Consider the following 22,992-nt stretch of genomic DNA (forward strand, 5'->3'; position numbering starts at 1 on the left):
CTTATTTTGGGGTCCATTTTGGCCCATTAGATGATATTACCATGATCAGGATAAATAATTAGCCCACTATCAGCTTAAACATCACAGCCTTATTTTCAATTCTTAACTAATATAATAAAGCAATGGCCAAATCCATTGACTTCCTAAATAAAACCAGGTCTAACCTCTTTTGTGAAAAAAAAAAAAAGACATAATATTAATATATTGGCATCTGAAAAAATGTTTTCAGCCACACCCAGAAATGCTCAGAGCTTTTTCATGGCACTGCACTCAGGGCTGACCCCTGGCAGAGCTTTGGGGGCCATATGGGGTGCTGGGGACCAAACCTTAGTTGGCCACATGCTAGGGAAGTACTTTACCTGCTTACAATAGATGAAACTCAAGCTTCTAAGATTGAAAAAAAAACTTTAATAGTGGTTGGTGAAGTAAAATGTGCTTAAGAATAGATATTTAATCATAATATGAGACTAACACCCAATGACAGTAGAGGCAAGGGCCAGTAAGATAGCTCCATGTTGAAAGCCTGTCTTATGAGCTGGGGGAGAAGGCAGCTGGAATAGAGAAGGGATCAGTAAGTCAATGAAGGTTGGAGGGATCACTCAGGATAGGAAATGTGTACTGAAAGTAGATAAAGGACCAAACATGATGGCCTCTCATTATCCGTATTGCAAGCCATAATGCCCATAAGTAGAAAGAGATTAAGAGGGCAATTGTCTGCCATAGAAGTGGGGGAGGGGTGGGAAGGGCTAGAGCGGTTGAATATTTGTGGTGGAAAATGACACTGAAGGGATGTGTGTTTGATCATTGTATGACTGAAACTCAAACATGAAAGTTTTGTTACTGTATCTCATGGTGATTCAATAAAAAAAAGAATAGATATTTACTCTCACAAATCTAATGTTATAATAATTCTCTCAAATAAAATGAAGGGCGGGAGCACACACTCTGCCTGTGGGAGGGCAAGTGTTGATCCCCAGCACCACATGGTACCTCATGACATCCTGGGGTGATCTCTGAGAACCAACATCTGTAAACACTGCCATCCCTCCAGATGACAAAAAGATTACTTGATCACTTGACATCCTGTTGCTCATCCATTTGCTTGAGTGGGCACCAGTAACATCTCCATTTGTCCCTGTCACGTGCTAGTATAGCCCAATGGTGTCTGCTCGCTCCAGGAACACAAAGAGCCTCAAACTGATCGTTCAGGGTCTTGACAAAGAAGTCTGACCAACTCGTAGGTGGGCAGCCATGCAATCTTTTGAAGTCCTGTGGAATCCAGTCGGTAACGGCTCTAGTCCAGCAGTCATCTCCAAATTGCATTACGTGTCCGGCCCATCTTATTTTTGATGCCTTGGCAAATGAGACCATATTCCTGATTCTTGATCATCGAAGGAGGTTGGAACTCTGGATTCTTTCTCTCACTTGAGTGAAGCGTCATACTCCAAGCACAGCTCTTTCGATTCCTCTTTGGGAGACTCATCCTGTTTTCGTAGGGCCGAGATCTCTGAGGCATATGTTAATGCAGGAAGAACAGTTGAATCGAAGAGGTGTGCCCGGAGCTGAAGGATCTTCGTGCTCTTAGCTGTTTCTTCGATACTCTTGAAAGTGATTCAAACCACTCTCTTCCTCTTGTGCAACTCAAGTGCCAGATCATTTGTCATGTTGACTTCTTGACCTAGGTACACATAACTGTTGCATTCAGAGATGTTCATTCCATCAGGAGTGAATGAAATATCACGAATGAGACCGTTTCTCATAAACATTGTCTTTGTAAGATTCAGCTGTAGTCTAACCTATCCACACTCACGGTCGAAGTCGGCCAGCATTTGTACCACTTGGCTAATGTTTGGCGTTATTAGAACAATGTCATCAGTGAAGCAGAGGTGGTGTAGTTGCCTACCGTCTATCTTCATTCCTATTCCTTCCCATTCCAGTCATCACATGATGTTCTTGAGGGTGGTACTGAAGAGTTTTGGTGAAATGTTATCACCCTGACGAACCCCTCTCTTGACATGGATGATCACTTCCTTGTAGAACGGTGAGATACTGGTAGTGAATCTATAATAGAGCTCACGGAGGATCCTGATGTATTGAGTTTGAATATCCTGTTTGGCTAGGGCTTCGATGACTGCCTCAGTCTCAACAGAATCAAAGGCCTTCTTTAAGTCAATGAACGTTAGACAGAGTGGCATCTTGAACTCCCGAGAAACCTCAATGAGCTTGGTTATCGTGTGGATGTGGTCCACCGTGCTGAATCCTTTGCAGAACCCGGCTTGCTCGCATGGTTGTCCTTCATCTAGTGTTCTGCCAATCCTATTTAGGATGACTCAAGTGAACAGCTTTTTGACAACAGACAACAGGCAGATCAGGCGATAGTTGCCAATGTCGTAAATGTCTCCCTTCTTGTACAGTAGTACAGTACTGCTGGTTTTCCACCTTGCATTCATACAGGTAGCATGTAAAGAGCCGAGCCAGTGTATTGATGAGTACTGACAGCAGGTTCTTCAGGTGTTTGGGTCTGACCTTGTCTGGGCTGGGTGCTGTTTGCTTCTTTACCAACGAAATGGCGAGTCAGATTTCGGAAGGGAGAACATTGGGAACGACATATCCATCCTGCGGAATTCGGTATATGGGCAGGTGGATGTGGCTATCAAAGAGATCTGAATAGAAGTTATAGATAATCTCCATTGCCCCTCTGGAAGATGTGATAGATCCATCAGGACATCGGAGGGCAGTCATCTTGATCTTGTAGTAGATGAAGGACAGGTGGGGGTTGCGAATGCTTTTCCCGGCTTCTGCCACATCTGGCAGCACTGCTGCTCTTCTCTCTTTGAGGTCTTTCTTTATCGCTTCTTTGCACTGCTTTGCAAGCTCGGATGTTCACTTGAGGTTGCCTGAGGCTTGCGCCAAGCCACATTGGCAAATGAGCTCGAGAGTTTTCAATGACAGGCGTCTTTTTGTGGCTATCTCATGTGATAAAAAGATAAGTAATTTTATTTGCTTTATTTCAGTTTCAAGTGCAATGTTTGCTGTTCCTTGGTGCTGGAAGGTAGCATATGACTAGCCATTTTTTTTTTTTAATTCTTACAGGCACTGCCTTCCATGGGAGATGCAAAAATTAAGTCTGGCAAAGATTTTCATTTTCTCTCTGCAACCAACAAGCCAGAACAAATGTGCTGGTTCAGAGAAAGGAAAGGTCAGTTTAAAATGCCAGCACCTATTGTTTACTGTACAAAGAGCCTGGCAAACCATTGGGAACACTGTGAGCTATTTTGATTACAAGAAAGAGGAGGAAGGGCCTTACTGCACAGTAAATCAGAGCTATACTGCAGTTGATAATAGCTTTCATCTTCCAGGCCATTATAGGTCTAGTCTAGCAAAAATTTAATTTTTTTCAAAGCCATTCAAATTTACTTTGACCAGAAATGACATTTTCAGAGATAAAATGAAAGTGAAATTGTGAAATTATTCCTGGGTATGGGGGGCGAGGGATGTGTCAGATAAGTGTGGCACCTTTAAGAGCAAAGCTCCGATTCCTGCCTTCAGTTGCATTCACAGGGGAGCCCAGTGGGGGCTTTTATATCCTTTACCTCTCCTGAGTTCTTGATGCTGCCCTGGCATTAGTTATTCCCTGCAGTTTAAGCAATAGCACAGCAGAGGTAGACGAGGAAAGGTGGAAACCCATCCCAACAAACTTCCGTTTGTTTAGGATGGTAGAGACTTGATTTTTTTGTTTGTTTTTTCCAACATACTAGTCCTATGAGCTAGAAGTTAACACAAGCAGATATTATATGAAGGGGCTGTTTTCACTAATAGGGTAGGGTAAAATCATTTTTATTTATTTATTGCTTTTTGGGTCACACCCGGTGATGCACAGGAGTTCTCCTGGCTTTGCACTCAGGAATTACTCCTGCCAGTGCTCAGGGGACCATATGGGATGCTGGGAATCGAATCCGGGTTGGCCACGTGCAAGGCAAACACCCTACCCACTGTACTATGGCTCCAGCCCCGGTAAAATTATTTTTAAACTATATTCAGAACTGATGCTGGAATCAAGCAGGGACCCAGATGAATGGGATGTGGGCCTAACCCTGTTCCACCCCGCACTCTATAAAAACTTCAATTTTGTGTCTCATATGTAGAACAGCTCATCAAATAACATCTTTTCATTCAATGTCATTCCATTATGACACTAGTGAGAAAGAAAAATAGATTCCAGACTGGGGTCATTGTCCCATGGTTGTGGAACTGGCCTGTTCTCTCTATGCCTGTGTGGTTTTCTCCAAACATTCCCATTTCCTCCACCCCAGAAAGCACGCGTCAGGTTCATTGACTTGTCTCACTTGTTCTATTCAGAGTGAAGTGGGGAGTGTGCAAGGGGCCCTGCTGTGGAAGCAAACCCTGGCTCTGCTTGGGTCACTGTTTCAGACACAGACTGTGATATGACTGGGAAATGAATGAACAGATGATGGTAACATATTGCAAGTGTTGGGGTCTACAAGTCTGATGTTTTTATGACCAGAAATATGTCATGGAAACAAACACCAACCTCGTTTGTATCAGTTAACCTTTGATAAAATAGTTCTTTTGCTTAAAGTGAATTTCTAAGAACGTATTGATGATGGTATAGGTGGACTTACTGTATTTAGTATTTTATGTGGAAATATTTATTGTCTTTTGCAGTTGCTTCTCAAGACTGTATGTATGTATGCAGTTCTCAGGACTGCAATGAAATGCGTAGTGTAATACGACATCATACCTACCACTCTAGTAGGACTCTTTCTCTACCACAATGCAATTCCCTGCAACCCGGTGAATCTCTCCCCCCACGTTCTCCTCTGTAATCTGTATCCTTTTAATTATTATCTCTTATTCATTCATTTATTGGTTTTCACACCTGAATGATCAAGAACTAATTCCAGCTGGGTGCTTAGGGATCCGATGTGGAAAGCAAGCATGCATGTACTCCGGTCCATGAGTTAACTTACTAGAACTGATACTGACTAGTAAGTATCAGTTTAACTTTAAAGTATCAGTTTTTAACTAAGAAGATATTCTTAGTTAAAATTAAGAAATTATTTATTTAGTAAAGGACCCTTTCCTTTAGCAGGAAGTATTTAACTACATGATTTGGGGGGCGTAATGTACTCAGTTTAATACATACTGAATTTGCTGTTATTGTTTGGGGGACAACTTACTTACTCCTGCCTTGGCATCAGGGATCACTTATGGCATGCTTAGGGGACCATATGGGGTGCCAGGAATCGAACCTGGGTCCTTCAAGGCAAATGGCTTACCTGCTATAATATTGTTCTGAGCCCAATCTACTGAATTTTTAAAAAACAAAACACATTATCATGTATATTCTCACAAGGAAAATCTTTCTTCCTAATTCATCATACAAACTGCAGTTTCTAGCCAGTCTTTATTGCTAAGTAAATAAAATGCAAAAAGCAAACAAAACCCAATATCTCACACACATATATTATGACCAAAGTAGACATTAGGACTTGTTAATTATTGGGGAAAGGCAATAAAATTTATTGTACTAAGCAGAGAGTACCATTTATGAACCCAAAATTTAGAGATCAGGTAGCATTTCCATAACTAAACAGTACTAAAAATAAATAACAATTAAAAATAAATAGTACACTGATCATTAAGAATGGCAGTCAACTGAAAGTTTACTGATAACACTTTCTAAAATATGATATCTGAAAGTATGATTTAAGGATAAAGAAAGACTTTTTTTTTTTTAATCAAAGTTAAATTTCAACTGATTCCACAGTCACATTTTGCTAGGAAACTTAGGCTCAGGACTTAGAAACTCTTACTACTTAGTGATTTTGGTATGAAATATCACTAATTCAACTGTATTAGCAATAATTCATCTGTAGAGAATAACATTTAAAAAACCCAGAAAATGCTCATTTTGGGCAACAACTTTTTAAGAAAGTAAAAATCTCTTAACGTTCTAAAGTCATAGAAAATCAGATTCTATGTATTTTAAATATGGAAAAAATGAGTGGGAGTTTAAGTCTACATTTCCCCCTAAGAACACAGTATATCTCTATTTCCTGAAAACTATCTTGGAGCTAGCCAACACACAAAAATAAAATTATCACTAATATCTTGCTTTATAATAAGCCAATAATGTTATCTTAGCCAACATAGGAAACCTGAATTATGCCAGATATATATAAATATATCATACAAAAATTATGTATAAGCTTTGAGAGAGTAGACCTGAAGCCATTCTGTATAAATTAATGGCAATTTCAGTGGTGGGGAGAATGAAGGTACTTATTGATATCATGACATTTAAAAATCAAATGACATTTAAACTCAAACAAAAGAAAATAATACTAGCTTTTAAAATACAAGTTATAATGTAAAACAAATTTTTCAATTCAGTTGATTTTCAATGTTTATACATGCGATATAAATTACAAATAAATATGTATTACAACAGCTGAAAGAAAATAGCAACATATAAAATGTTTGATAAATAAAATTATTGCATTTAATGTCATTTTCTTCAAAACCCAAATCATCAAGTTCCTTCATGCTACAACAAACAGAAATACCATTTCAATTCTGAGGATGTATGCCAACACTGGTTTCTGACAACAAACTCCAGAAATGGAAGCCCTGTAAGTTGATTTGGCTTAGGTCAGTTAATCATGGAAACAAAGAAATATTTAAAATTGTTTATTTTATCATAATGCACACTGAAGAAAAGCATTATAGACAGCGGAGTTCCTTCCCAGCATAAATTATTTACACCGATTTGGCTAGAAACACTAGCTTGAAGAGGTACTGGCATATTACACTTGTAATAATTTTTCTAGAGCTAACAATTGTCTTAATGTTGGAATACATTAAAGAAAATATTGTCTTGTAGTCTCACTGTCTTGTCTGTTCTTTTGAGTCTCTATCACTAAGAGTTCCAGGTATTTTGAGAGAAACAGGGTCTGGTGGCCCGATGAACAGCATTAAAATCAAGCAGCGTGCTTGGATTCTGAAAATACTTTGAAATCCATACAAATGTTTCTTGGGGTTGGAGCTCTGATTTCTCCTACTGGCACTATGACGTTGGAAGAGCATCTGTTATGAAAGTTTCACACCAATTTTGTTTTGTTCCTTCTTCATTAGCCTCTGTGCTTCCTTTTCCATTTTCTTCCTTTGCTGTTCTGCTGCTCTCTTTTCTCTGTCTGCTATCTTCTGCTGCCTAAAAATGAAACACATTCATATATTTAGTATTAGAAAATGCCCCCAGGAAAAACAATAAATAAATTCCAGAAATAGCTGTGCCTTTTTACTATCGCCTTAAAAGTCTTTGTTCATCTCAATGCTTTGAAAGAACATTCAAAAGCAGCTTTCCAATATGGCACTTACAAAACAAGCTATTACTATTACCTCTCTTTTAAATGTAAGTAAAACGAAGTACAAAGGCTAAGCAACCTGCCAAATTCGCAAGATCGGTAACTACAAGAATGAATCCAAATCTCTTGGTTCCTCTTTTTCACATGATTCTTCACTAGAACACTATTTCTCTTGGACCATACCTTTCCGTACTATTCTCAAAAGCCTGATAGTGAGGGTGCACTCTCCTGTTACTATAGCATCTAAAAGCAGCCAGTTAGGGGATGTGAAGAGTTAGAGCTGTACAGAATACAATGCCAAAACTAAAATAAATAAATAAAAAGGAAACTTAGGCCATCTCCCAACTAGTCCTTGACTTCTGACCTGGAAGCAGTAAATGCTTCTGCCTTTATTGACTAATTGTGTGAGGAGTGAGGGGGCTGCAATGGGAGACAGTAAAGCGAAGAGCCGCTGGTCTGAGATGGGAAGGTTTCAGCTGTGGAGGGGAGTGGGCAGCATGCAGGGCAGAGGAAGCGGGCAGGAGGGCACAGCTGGGCTAGGGTGGCAACACTAAGTCATGCCAGTTACACAGGATGACCCCGTGGGGATGACTTGCACATGTACACAAAGATGCACACATAATTCTCTTTTTAAATTTTTTACACATAGTTCTCTTCTCAATCATACTGATCCATGGGAGTAGGCAAAATTATGAACATTCAACTTTTTTTTTTTTTAAAAAAAGGGAAATATTTTAGGCAGTATTTTGGCCATTAACAAGTTTCCAATGGAAAGTTAAGAAAATTGACCTTTTCTTTTTTTAGTACCTTTGCTCACTTTTAAGTAAAACAGCTATACTGCATAAAGAATAATGGAGTCTAAATGCCAGAAGCAAAGGGGAGAAAGGAAAAGAACTTTTGAAGAACTGAAGGAGGCACTTCAAATGTTCCTGTTACTAAAGGCAACGGAGACATTTCTGCAGACAGAAATTTATTTTTCCTGTCCAGATACCTTCCTGAAATCACTAACGAACCGGAACCTTCTTCCTTAATAACGCTCGCTGACCAGTCCTTAAAGAGGCACTGGGAACCACGTGGGAGTAGCGGATACAAAACGTGACTGAAATGCTCTCAAGGGTTCTTCTGGTCACACAGCTAACCAATGGAAGATTCCCCAAAAGTTCTCTTTCTGTGCAACTCGCAGCGCAAAACACATTTATTATCAATTAATAGGCATGCATGCGCTGGCATGCAAAATGCTTAGTTTGGGGTATTTTTTGAGGGGTGGGGGGGCTAGTTTGTTTTCAGGATAACAGGACAATGAGTAAAAAAGGGTTGTTTATTTTTAAGCCAAAATAATTTTATTGAAAAATTTAAAGAGATTTGAGGAGCAAGAGACAGAGAGAGAGACAGAGACAGAGAGACAGAGAGATAGAGGGAGGGAGGGAGGGGAGGAAAGAATGGAGGAAAAGGGAGACGGGGGGGGGGGGGAAGAGAGAAAGAAACAGAGACAGAGAGAGACAAAGGGAGGGAGAGAGGGGAGGGGGAGAGAGAGAGAGAGAGAGAGAGAGAGAGAAAGAAAGAGAGAGAGAGAGAGAGAGAGAGATGCAGGTTTCACCAGTTCACCAGAATGGAAAAAGCCACAGCGATGTTTTTGCACAACTAATGTTAAAAACTTTTGAGCTCATCCAGTGTCCAGAGGCTTGCCAGCTTCCTTGTAAGATCCCCAATGAATAGTCTGACCTTTTTATGCCTATGGTTAATGACACTAAGAAACATGAGAATCCCCCAAAAGTTCTAAAACAATCAGACTTCTATATCTAAATTTTATTTAAAATAGAGTAAAAAATGGCTGACTTAACTTTTCTGATGATCTATACCATAGAACAGTTTCCATTTACTAATTTTAAAATACTTACAGGCCAAGGATATGGCCTGGAGGTAGAGTGAATACTTCACTTATGTCAAGTTCTGGATCTGATCTCATACTCACAATCACAAACAAATCATCCTGTTATTCGTCGATTGCCTCGAGCAGGCCCAGTAACGCCTCCTTCATCCTAGCCCTGAGATTATATTCAAGGCTCTTTAGGAGAATGAGACCCATCATTGTTACTGGTATTTGGCATATTTGGTATGCCATGGGGAGTTTGCCAGACTCTGCCCTGTGGGCAGGCTACATTCGATAGCCTGCAAGTTTGTCCAAAGTAGGAATAAGATGTCATAATAAGATGTCCAAGATCTCCAAGCCTACTCGGATTGGGGCTGAGCATCCTCCACCCAGATCCTCCAAATTCCAGTAGGCGGGGGTCACACCCACCAACTGGCCCCCTGGCGCCATGTAATCCCATCAGCGGCCAAGACTCAGAGACTATAAAAACCAGCTCCCGGAAGAGAACAGTGCAGTCTCCTGCCCCCGCGCCTGGCTGTCCTCGCCGGGACCCCTTGGAGGGGAGCGAGTTGAGCTTTCCTCCCCGCCCCGATCAGGGCTCCGGCAGCCGAAGACCTCCAGGACCAGCCACCACCATGCTGAGACCACTCTCCGCACACATGAAGGTACTGGCAGAGGGACAAATCCACTCGGGTTCCGGGGCCGAGATCTCCAAGCCTACTCGGATTGGGGCCGAGCATCCTCCACCCAGATCCTCCAAATTCCAGTAGGCGGGGGTCACACCCACCAACTGGCCCCCTGGCGCCGTGTAATCCCATTAGCGGCCAAGACTCAGAGACTATAAAAACCAGCTCCCGGAACCGCGTGGCCGCGAATGCGGGTTCCGGGGTCGAGATCTCCATATTACCAAAAATAAAATTCCTTTCAACTGACAAATGGTAAATAGGAATAGCTGTAAAAGATTTTACAACAGACAACTTCACTCACACATTTTGAAATTTGTGATCCCTCCCTTGAAAGAAAATTTAAAAAAAAGCTGAAAAAAACGAAGGTAAGACCAGAAAGTCAGCTGTTACTGGCAGTTATTTAACTGCACCCTCTGCTGGCTGCTTAGGGAATTATTATTTATTGATAAGAGAAAGGAACACACACACACACACACATACACACACACTAAGGTTTTTTTTTGTTTTGTTTTGTTTTTTAATGGAGGTAGGAAAGGGAATTCACTTTCTATTCCGATAACAGAAACAATCTTTGAAAGTATAAAGAACTTAAGTGGCTGTGGCCCGGGGTAGCTCAGGGGCTAGAGCACATGGTCTGAATGAAGAACCCTGGGCTGGCTCTCCAAGAATATCCGGAAGCAACCCCTGAGCACCGAGTTGGCTCAAAAAATCAAGCATAAGGTCAACCTCTTCCAACCAAATTTTGTTTTACTGTATCATAATGTTTTGTTTTAATGTATCATATTTAAATAAAAAAGTAATGTAAATAAAATCAATAAATGTGTTTTAAATCACTAATGAGTTACAAGCCACTATTTTTTTCATGCAGCTGTAGCAGGAATAAAGTGCATTAGAATGTAATAACTAATGAAAATTAACTTGAAAAGCTCCAGAATGGCGCTTTCTTTGCTGTAGAATGAGCATTGGGGGGGGGGGGGGGGGAGAGACAGACAGACAGACTGGCAGGCAGACAGACAGACAGACTGAGACAGAGAGCCATATATGTTATTTTCATTCAAATGTGCAGTACTGGGCACAACGTTAGATCATGAGGAAACAAAATTAAGGTATGTGTTTTTCTTTTTCTTTTTTTTTTGTTTTGTTTTGGGGACACACATGGCTGATGGTGCTCAGGGCATACTCCTGGATTGATACTCAGGGGTCACTCCTGGTGGTGGTTGGGGGATCATATCTGGTGCTGAGAATCAAACGAGAGTTGATGGTTTGGCTGGGTGAAATGTAAGCCCCCCCCCCCCCCCTTTTTTTGCTTTTTGGGTCACACCCAGCAATGCTCAGGACTTATTCCTGGCTTTGCACTCAGGAATTACTCCTGGCGGTGCTTGGGGGACCATATGGGATGCCGGAGATTGAACCCAGGTCGGTCGCGTGCAAGGCAAACGCCCTACCACTGTACTATTACCCCAGCCCCGAAATGTAAGCACCTTAATGCCTGTACTATCTCTCCTGCTCAAAGGTATAATTTCTAACCTAGAGGAATGTGCAGTGACGGTTCTGGGCTGGAGCGATAGCACAGCGGGTAGGGCGTTCGCCTTACAAGCGGCCAACATGGCCGACCCGAGTTCGATTCCTCCGCCCCTCTCGGAGAGCCCGGCAAGCTACCGAGAGTATTCGATATGCCAGACACAGTAACAACAAAGTCTCCAATGGAGACGTTACTCCTTTAATAGTAGATGATTTACAAGGAATGTAGCATAAAGCATATAATGCAACATGGTGTAACTCCTTTGTTATTAATAAAACTATTAATTCTTTTGATTCAGTAATGCTTTAACTTCTTGAGTCAATATTCTGTGAGATTTTTGTTTTGGGGCCACACCCACAATGCTCAGGGCTTACTCCTGGCTCTAGATTCAGGGGTCACTCCTGGTGGACTTGGGGGCCATATGCGGTGTCAAAGATCGAAGCCAATCTACTGTGTGCAAGGAAAGTGACTAACCCGTGTACTAGCACTCTGGTCCTTCTGTGAGAATTTTTACACTACACAATAACATTATTAAAAATAAGAAACAGGCCTGGGAGGCAGAAGCTACACATTTTGTAAATATGAGGTCTCCAGGGTTTGATTTCACCACCCTCACCCCTAACCAAAGGACAAGAATACACGTTAGTGAGGATACGGAGGAAAGGAAAAAACCCTCACACACTGAGAGCAGAAACACAAATTGGCACAGCCATTATGGAAAACAGTAAGGATATTCCTCAAATGACTTAAAGTAGAAATTCCATATTATCCAGTTACTCTATTTCAGGGTATTTTGTTGAGTAATATGAAATAGTATCTCAAAGGGATAAGTGCGCCCCAGGTTCATTATAGCTGCATTCTCAATGGTACCATCAGAATAAAGATACAGAAAGGAGAAGCTGTGGAAACAACCTCAGTGCACAATGGATAACGATGCAATGTAACACTACTCAGCTATGGGAATACGATGCAATCTTAACATTTCCAACAATATGGATTATATAGAGGGCATCATGCTAAGAAATAAGTCAAACAGAAAGATAAATCAGAGAAAGCCAAATATCATATGATTTCACTTGTATATGAACACGTATCATTTATACAGGCAGGACAAAGAAGTAAGCCAAATAAGCAAATAAAACAAAAGAAGACTGAAAATCAGAAAATATCCTGGTGGGCACCAGACAGTATGAATTAGGGATTAGGTGAGACAGGTAAAGGGAGGCAATTATGTCGTAGTGGATAGAAATTAGACATTTGTGGTGATCATGATGTCACAGTATAGATATTCCATTAGAATGGAATGAAAGGAATATGAAATTATGAAATTACAATGTTATAAATCATTCTGACTTCAATAAATATTTTTTTAAAGTACTCAGAACTAGAATTACTGGCCAATGAACAGGTCTATAGCAAGCTCTCAACAAAATCAGATTCCATTATTTTTATGGCATCAGCAATTCAGTTACATTTTATAGTTATATTTTATACAAAAACTCTTTGGACCTTCCTAGGTACAGAAGGGTTGATGTCTGTTTGTATGCAGATCATAATATCACAAATTAAAAAATTAACTTCTCCAACCTAGAAAAAAAATTCTGCAAGGTTTTAGACTATTATCATGCATAATAGTACAAGATTTCATATAATCTAAAGCTCAAATGAGTTAAAAAAAAAAAAGAAAAAAAAACATTTGGCAGAACAAGCTTCACTGACTTAAAGGCAAAGTGAGTCAGCCTAATTCTGCTACTCCAATTGCAATGTAAAGAGCATGCCAATACCTCAAAACTTCCTCTGCTTGCCAGGCCGCATCTTCTTCTTCTTCCCATGCATTGGTATTTTCCTGCCAGGTGTCTAAGTCACCTAATTCAGGCTACAACGACAGAAAGCAAAATTATGCAAGTACGGTACTATCCTTCATTCACCTGATGATCAAGAAGAATCTCTTTAAAAATGTAGCATGTCTTCTTGCCTTCCCTCAGCCTAGACTAGGCCCAGATGAATTGGCACCTGGCCTGTCTACACGTAAGGGGCTGGTTTCCTTTCTAGCCACAGGAGGCCATGGGCAAGTCCAGCTTTCATTCGACTTCACGCTGTAAAGGACACTCGTTTTATAGGACATTTGTTTACTTTTATCTATTTTCATTTGGAATGGAAACAGACAGACCATTTCTCCTTTCTGTTTCTCTCTTCTTCAGTGCAAATAAGGAGCAGGGCTGGAGGAAAGGGAGAAAAGATGATCCTAGAATGACCAACAGGTGTTTGATGGTAGATCCCTTTGCTGAGAAGATGAACTAGAAGAACAGAACTTTCTAGAACAGTGCAAAATCTGCAGAGGAGTAACTTAGGGATTTTCTTCAGTAAGACTTATTATTATTATTATTATTCAGTAGCTAAACAGTTACACCCTCCAACTGCCGTGTAACCCCAACAAAGGCCAGGATCCAAAGATTATCACAACAAGCTCCCGGGAGAGCACAAGGCAGAATCTCCTACCCTGTGTCTGACTATCCTCGCCAGGGCCCAACAGCTGAAGACTTCCAGGCCCCAACCAAGGCCTTACTGGAGCCACTCTCCACACACTTGGATAAGCCTCAGACATAACCGAACTGGCAGAGGAACCCAGGTGTGTGGGACCCGGGACTGAGATCTCTAAGCCTGCACGGTTTGGGACTGGACCTGTCAGTAGCTAAACAGTTACACCCTCCAACTGCCGTGTAACCCCAACAAAGGCCAGGATCCAAAGATTATCACAACAAGCTCCCGGGAGCGCGCGGCCGCATTTGCGGCCGCGTGACTATTTATTTAATAATTTTCCGGATACCTTAAATATCCTTAAATATCCAACCCACACGGCAGAGCCTGGCAAGCTATCCGTGATCTATGCCAAATAGACCAAATTGATATGCCAAATCCAGTAATAAATGGATCTCATTCCCCTAGCCCTGATTATGCAGAGTCGAGAAGGATATGGAAGGAGAAGCTGATAAAACACCAAGGCAGACATGGGCTGCCAAAACGCAGAAAAACAAAAATGATTGTCTGTACTTTTAATGCTCGTACGCTGGCATCTGCTGCATCCATTGAAGACCTTATGGTACAAGCACGAAAGATCAAGTACGACATCATTGGTCTGACCGAAACGAGAAGACATCAATCCCATCATGCTGTTTTCGACACTGGAGAAGAACTGTTCCTTGGAACATGTGATAAAAGAGGCGTCGGTGGTGTCGGTATCCTTGTCAACACAAACTTAGTCACAAGCATTGATTCATTTGAATGCCTAACAACCCGAATCGGACGATTACACTTGAATAAATGTGGCTCACTACCGGCAGTTTCTATCTTTGTTGTCTACGCACCAACATCCAGTTATGGTGAAAAAGAAACTGAGAAATTCTACATGGAGCTGGAGAAATTCTATAAAGAAGATCACACCTTCTACAAGATCATTGTTGGTGATTTTAATGCCAAGATAGGACCAAGAAGATCAGTCGATGAACTCCTCATCGGAACCCATGGCCTGGAATGGAACGAACAAGGTGACAGACTGTCTGAGTTCATCATGTCAACCAAAACCTTCCATGGTAACTCACAATTCCAAAAGGCTGAATCTAAACGTTGGACATGGGAGTCTCCCGATGGACGGTTCCACAATGAAATAGACCACATCATATTCAATCGGCGGTTTTGCCTAACCGATGTTGCTGTTGTCCCAAAATTCCAAACGGGATCAGACCACCGTCTTCTTCGTGCAAAATTCTACCTCACAGAACGAGGAGAAAAGAATGCAAGGTTTAAGAAGAAGACTCCCAGAACAACCACCAACTGGGAACTCTTTGGCTCTGTTGCAGCAACATGGGAAGATGCCGTCATTGACAACATTGATGAGGAATACGATCGAATGATTCAGCACCTCCATGATTGTGCAAGGAATGCCAAGAGAGAGATAACCACAAAAAACCGTCTTTCTTCGAACACTCTTGAACTTATTCGCCAACGTGGCGTGGCACGTGCCTCAGGCAACCACAAGCAAACGTCCGAACTGGCAAAACAGTGCAGAAAAGCCATCAAGGATGACCTCAAAAACAGGAGAGCAGCAGTACTGGTAGATGCAGCAGAAGCTGGGAAAAACATTCGTAATGCCCGCCTGTCCTTCACCAACTACAAAACCAAGATGACTGCCCTCCGACATCATGATGGATCTATCACATCTTCCAGAAGGGCAATGGAGAAGATTATTCATGAATTCTACTCAGATCTCTTTAATAGCCACATCCACTTGCCCACATACCACATACCACATGATGGATATGTCGTTCCCAATGTTCTCCCTTCCGAAATCCAACATGCCATCTCGTCGGTAAAGAAACAAAAAGCACCTGGCCCAGACAAGATCAGACCTGAACACCTGAAGAACTTACCATCAGTACTCATCAATACATTAGCTCGACTCTTCACACGCTACCTGTCTGAATGCAAGGTTCCATCCCAATGGAAAACCAGCAAGACTGTACTACTATACAAGAAAGGAGACATCCACGACATTGGCAACTATCGCCCAATCTGCCTATTGTCTGTCATCTACAAACTATTCACTCGAGTCATCCTGAATAGGATTAGCAGAACACTAGATGAAGGACAACCATGTGAACAAGCTGGATTCCGAAAAGGATTCAGTACCATCGACCATATCCACACAATAACCAAGCTCATTGAGGTATCTCGGGAGTTCAAGATGCCGCTCTGTCTAACGTTCATTGATTTAAAGAAGGCCTTTGATTCTGTTGAGACGGAAGCGGTCATGGAAGCCCTAGCCAATCAGGGCGTACAAACTCAATACATCAGGATCCTTCGTGAGCTCTATTGCGGATTCACTACCAAGATCTCACCATTCTACAAAGAAGTAATCATCCATATCAAGAGAGGGGTTCGGCAGGGTGATACCATTTCACCAAAACTCTTCAGTGCCACCCTCGAGAACATCATGCGACGACTAGAATGGGAAAACATGGGAGTGAAGATAGATGGTCGGCAACTACACCACCTCCGCTTTGCTGATGACATCGTTCTAATAACACCAAACATCAGCCAAGCAGCACAAATGCTGGCGGACTTTGACCGTGAGTGTGGAAAGGTTGGACTACAGCTGAATCTTACGAAGACAATGTTTATGAGAAACAGCCTTGTTCCTGACGCTCCATTCGCTCTCAACGGAACCACCATCTCCGAATGCAACAGTTATATATACTTAGGTCGAGAAATCAACATGATGAATGACCTGGCACCTGAGTTACGCAGGAGGAAGAGAGCGGCTTGGAATGCCTTCAAGAGCATTGAAGAAATAACTAAAAGGACAAAGAACCTCCAACTACGAGCACATCTCTTTGATTCCACTATTCTTCCTGCATTAACATATGCCTCAGAGACCTGGACCCTACGAAAACAGGATGAGAACACTATTCGGGTCTCTCAAAGAGGAATCGAAAGAACTATGCTTGGAATATCACGATTCACTCAAATGAGAGATAGAATCCGGAGTTCTGATCTTCGTCAACGCTCAAGAATCAGAGACGCTGTCTCATTTGCCAAGACATCAAAAATCAGATGGGCTGGACATGTAATGAGGTTTACAGACAACCGCTGGACTAGAGCCATTACTGATTGGATTCCACGAGACATCAAAAGATCACGTGGACGCCCACCTATAAGATGGTCAGACTTCTTCGTCAAGACCCTAAATGATCGGTTTGAGGCTCTACATGTTCCTAAAACGAACAGATACCATTGGGCTACGCTAGCACGCAACCGTGATGAATGGAGACGTTACTGGCACCCGCTCGAATAAATCGATGAATAACGGGGATTAAGTGATTAAGTGAAGACTTATTATCTGGATTCCAGGCAAAAAGTGACAAATCAGGCAATACAAAACAGAGAGAGAGAAATAAAAAGCTTATGAGAACATGATCACCAGGCTGGCTACTATCTTCCACACTCCCCAGACCAGAGGAGATTTTTCTTGTTTTCTTAAAAAAAAAAAAAAGTTCATTATGGAAAGTCTAATTGGGTATAAAAATGATGATGAACATAAAATAACTGGCCAATCTGTGAACAGAGTATAGTTTCTCTTGAGCATTTACATGAATAACTACACTGTTAAAAAAAAAATTCTAAAATATTTCTACATGTATCTGCTGTCCAAGCCCATGTGCTGCCTGAGGCTTGTGCTACCTGCATCTCCCCTCTTGAGATGTTCGCTTCCATATTTTAACACTGGCATGTGTACTGGGGCTCTTTCTGCACTCTGGAGAAGCCTATGTTCTGTCTTGGGTACATTACTCTCTCTCTTTCTCCATTCCTCAAAACTTCCAAATAAAACCTGTTATACTTCACTGCTCATCTTCTTCTGAAATTCTTTTAAAAATAAAACTAAAAATCCTAAAGTATTTATATCTGTTCAACATAAATTTTTTAAAATGGAATAACAAAACAAACAAACAAAAAGGCTTTGGGGGTCCACACAAAGTCCACTCAGGGCTACGCTGGAATTGATAATCTGCCTCCTTCCTGTGAATGAAGCTATAACTCTGTACCTCTCTCATTAGAATGCATTCTTCTGAGATACGTACACTGCCTATTTTGCTTTTCACTATACTGTTAGCACCAAACAGAGTTTCACAGGCAGAGCCATGGATCAGTGAATTAAAAACGTATGTTAAGTACAGAACAGAAAGAGGCCTCAGAAACAACTTTAATTTTTAACAAGATAAACAGATGTGGTGGTTTAAAGTCTTAAGTTCTTTAACACTTCTTCCTTCCAACGAAATTAAGCAATGTTTAATTCCATTTGCTTTGCATGTGGGCTGATTTAGACTGTCATTACTAAGACTAGTAATGGTGGTTTCAATTGTACATGTCTTCCCTCTATCTCCCTAACTCTCTATCAAGGAATAGTTATTTTGGGAAAGATAGCAGTAATGTTATAAAGAACTCAAGAGTGGGGCTGTTATACAGTAAAAAATCACTATTATAATCAATCAAAACATCCTTAAGTTCAGGTCTGAGAAAGGATCTAGGTAGATGTAAAATTCCAAAGTATATCACCATATTGGTAATATGATTTGATTCAAACATAAGCTGTGTTTTGAGGTCACATCTAGAGGTGCTCAAGAATTACTCCTAGCTCTGCATTCAAGAAGTACTCCTGGCAGTGCTTGTGGTACTACACGGGGTGTTAGGGACCGAACCTGGGTTGGCTGTATGCAATGCAAATACCCTGTACTATTGTTTTGACCCCAAAATGTATCACTAATATAGCATTATGTAATAATACATCATTATGTCATTAAACACTATTTTTGTCTTTGAAAATATTACATTTAAATCAAATCAATTTTAAGTCAAAATCAAATCAATTTTAAGTCAAATTTGCTTTATTCTACTTTCTGGAGGGAGGCTCTCCCAAAGCAGTGCTCAGATAGCTCTGGGACTTCTCCTAGCAATTGCTGGTTAACCTGAACAGTTTGAACAGTAGTTTGATATAAGTGCCCGCTGCTGGGGCCTGTGGAGTCTGGTGGTGCTAAAGTGTTCCAGGGCTACACACAGTAATGTTCAGTGGACCATCTGGCCTGGAGATTGAATTCGGTCAGGCACAAGAGTTGTGCCCTAACCCCAATACTAACTCCAAGGAGAGTTCAAAGCACACTTTAATATACTCTAATACACTTTAATGCACTCTACTAGGGAAACAAGTTACAGAATGCACTTAAAAAAAAAACTCCTTTAAAGTTAAACCTACTATTTTATTGAATATATATTCAAAGGTCACTTTTCTTTTCTAACTTTTTTATTGAATCACTGTGAGACAGACCATTGCAAAGTTGTTCATGACTGGATTTCAGTCATACAGTATTTCAAAGGTTATACTTTTGTTTGTTTTGGGGCCACGCCCAGCTGTGCTCCGGGCTTACTTCTATCTGCACTCAGGGATCACTCCTGAGCTGGGTAAACCAAATGGAGGGCCAGAAATCAAACGTATGTTCAGCTGTGTGTAAGGCAAGCGTCCTACCCACTATACTATTTCTCCAGCCTCTTAAGGTCATTAAATTTTAAAGTAACATTCTTACCTCTAGATTTTATTTCTGCTACGGCAATCTGATCTTAGGATCTGATATACTTTGAGGACTCGGCAAACTACCAATTAAATGCTCTCAAATATGTTTTGAATGGCAACAGAAACACAAGTTCATTTTTTTTATTCTTCAGAAAAGAAACAAGCCCTTCCCTAGGTACCATCGGCATACTTACAGATTGATGAAGAAAAGGCATATCTTGTGTAGCAGCTAATCTACTGGAGAAACCTGTGCTACCATCTGGGATGCCAAAATTTAATGGTTCTCTCTTCTTAATAATGATCTGAAAGATGAAACAGAATTGGGGGACTATTTTACCTATCACTATATAAACAGACAATATAATTATCTAATCAAAGTATTATGAAATAACAATACACTACCTCTATTCTGTGAAATGTATAATATAAAAGCTACAATAACCTGTTAAAGACCAAAACTTTCAGGCAACTGCCACATAAATCACTTACATACTAAGAAAAATAGCATTTGTATATATAATCCTCTTATTTCTTCTTTAAATTTATTAGGCACTTTTAGTCATCATACTAAGTAAGATGTACCATAGCGGGACAAAATTATGACCAGTTCTCAAACATATAGATGGTGAACTGCTATAAACGCATGACATTTCAGGCTAGCAGCTCTTTTAGGCTAAGGGCCCTGGCCTTACCCTGTGTTGGGGATCAAATCCTGGGACTCATAAGGCATTTTACTCTACCACTAAGCCACATCCTCTGTTTTATAGCTTCATTCTAATTAATTGATTAAGATGCTATTATAAGATGCTGGGTCCTACTGAGAGAAGCAATATACTTTAAGAATAGAAAGAATTATGAAAGAACTAAAAACTAGTATAAAATTTATTTGTAAGCTCTTTGAACAACGTAAGACTCAAATCACTTCAACAGAGATATCTACATAACTTAACCCAAACAACTGATTACAAGATATAAATGTTATTAACCTTTGAAGTACAAACATATAAATGTCAACACCATTATAAACACATCACTTTAGCAATAATAAAATAATATGTAAACATACATAGATATTATAGCACAGAAATTGACTGGGAGATGGAAGAGAGAATGCTATTAGAGGAATGTGAACTAATGTCCCCATCTTATAAACTATATGCTTGATTGAAATGGAACTTTCAGTTTTTTTTTTTCCTTGAAACAGAACAGTAACATATAACATCTGAAGGAGTAGGAAGAGGGACAGAATGAATTAAAACTAAGTCGTCATTTATCTTGTATGAAGTGAATGGACAATGTCTATGACTGGTAAATACAGCAATATAAGCATATTATATATAAATATGATGAAAAACATTAGAGGAAGCCCAAATAGCAAAAGTTCTGAGATTTGGGGGAGTAGAACTGACTCTACAGATGGTGAGGGCAGAAGTCTGCCAGCAGGCTGCTTATCTTTTTAAGCTCTTCTGTATTCACTGATTTGAAAAGAAAAGAATTTTATAATATAATATACATGCACAATCTGGAAGGTAAAGAAGCTATTATCTTCTTTTTTTTCCAGTAATCTCCTACATTTTTAAGTGATCTTCAATATTCAATTTGAAAGCTGAAACTGAAGTAAGTTTTCTCACAAGCATTAACTATCCTGCCAGATTGTGAAAAGCCATTCAAGAGCACAAATCTTTGTTTTTTCACACTTAAAGCTCTCTGAGTGACAACACTGTCACTGACAGGTTACATGTATAAGACACTCTACCACCACACCCTCCCCCAGACCTTCCACCTACCTTCACCCCCATCTCAGGTGCCCCTCCCCAACCACTCCCTCCTAAACCCCCAAACACAGATCATTAACATACTTTCTGAGTTTTCCGTATCGTCGGGGTCATGTCCTTAAAATAGTCAGGTTCCAATTGTTCCAAAGCATTCTGCTGGGCTGCCACATTCCCATTCCCTCCTTCAATCTTCACGCTTGTAGGCGCTTCTTCATCCCAGGAAGTCCATTCTTCAACATCTGTCTAATAATGAGCCAAGACCGTCAGCTACGGAGGGGCAACCTAACTAACATCTTATTAACCACTTATTTTAATAGCTTTACATAGTAGCTTTTTAAAATAGTGGTTTTCATTTTTTGATCAATACAAACATATCTTTTATCCCATACTAAAACTAAATCCAACTGAAAAAATTACCTTTATACTGAGACTGATATTCTGTTCTATCCACCAAAAAATAGAAACCAAAAACTGGGAAAATCTATTGAAGATTGAACTGATGCCAGAGTAGTCCATAAAAGGACTGAAACTTGTGATCTCTAACATAAACCAGGGTGCCTGCCTAATAAAACAAATATCCACACAATTAATAAGATTTAAATCGTAAGAGTTTCAAAAGATAATTCTCATGAAATGACCCAAAATTTTTCATTAAAGAACAAAGAATTCAATCTCATCAAAGATAGAACAGCAGGGAGGGCACCTCCTTGCACACAGCTATCTCAGGCACCCCAAATGGTCTCCTGAGCCCCACCAGGACTGACCCCTGAGCACAGAGCCAAAGAGTAAGCCCTGAGCACTTCTAGCAGTGACTACCAAACAAATAAAAAAGAACAGTAAAAAAAAAGGGAGAGAATAAAGAATTTTCAACTCATGAAAAAAATAAGTAGATAACTGCAAGATGATAGAGATGCTGGAATTGTGAAAGAGCTTAAAATAATTATTAAATGTTCTAATAAAAAAGTACTATATACCCTTGAAATCAGTGGGGGGGGGAAAACAAGGTATCTTAGCTAAGTAGCAGAAAACAAAAATGAGGAATTAAAGAAATGAGAACCAAAATATACAGGGTAACAGAATTTCTAACACTAGCAAAATAATTTCGCTACACAGTAGCCTGCTAATGGCCTGTGACTTAGTTTAATAAGGTTCTAGAACACTTCCTCAATCTTTGAAAAATACTTGTTTAATGGAGCTGGAGAATGAGTGTAGGGGTCAAGATAATGTAGGATGACATTGCTTTGTCCTTTCTCCCTTGCCACAGGAACTCAGGTTTATCACAGCGCTCCTGAGGCACTTCCATTCCATTGTGTTTATCTGTAAACTCTTCCCTATCCTCTCCTCCCCACCCAGTTAATCAGCTTTTCCCCTAATCAGTATCTGTTCATTTGTAAAGTCAGATCCTTCTAGGACACTGAAATTGTATTGTAAGTTAATATTGCCTTTCTCCTCTCCTTATGTCTTTTGAATAGTTTACTTTAATGCAATGTCCTTTTTGTATAGAAACAGGAAGACCGTTAATATTATGCTTTATAATTTAGAATTTAATTGGCTTTGAATATTATTCACTCCTGGGCATCTGCTTTCTGGACTTAAGCCTCAGTTGCCCTTGGTGCCTCGCACCCCAAAAGC

General features: G+C 40.4%; 1 protein-coding gene across 2 annotated transcripts in view; it reads right to left on the bottom strand.

Annotated features, from left to right (window-relative positions):
• Positions 1-5,414: 5,414 nt before the first annotated feature.
• Positions 5,415-22,992, bottom strand: part of EBAG9 (estrogen receptor binding site associated antigen 9) — a 31,107-nt gene continuing 13,529 nt past the window's right edge. For both annotated transcript variants that reach the window (XM_056135550.1, XM_056135621.1), the window contains exons 4-7: positions 21,445-21,603; positions 19,780-19,887; positions 13,251-13,342; positions 5,415-7,234 (exon numbers count right to left, since the gene is read on the bottom strand). In XM_056135550.1, the coding sequence (XP_055991525.1) occupies positions 7,114-7,234; positions 13,251-13,342; positions 19,780-19,887; positions 21,445-21,603 (480 nt within the window). In that variant the 3' untranslated portion in view covers positions 5,415-7,113. The remainder of the gene's footprint in view (positions 7,235-13,250; positions 13,343-19,779; positions 19,888-21,444; positions 21,604-22,992) is intronic.

The sequence above is a fragment of the Sorex fumeus genome, unplaced genomic scaffold (genome assembly GCF_029834395.1).
Source record: "Sorex fumeus unplaced genomic scaffold, SorFum_2.1 ptg000002l, whole genome shotgun sequence".
NCBI lineage: Eukaryota > Metazoa > Chordata > Mammalia > Eulipotyphla > Soricidae > Sorex > Sorex fumeus.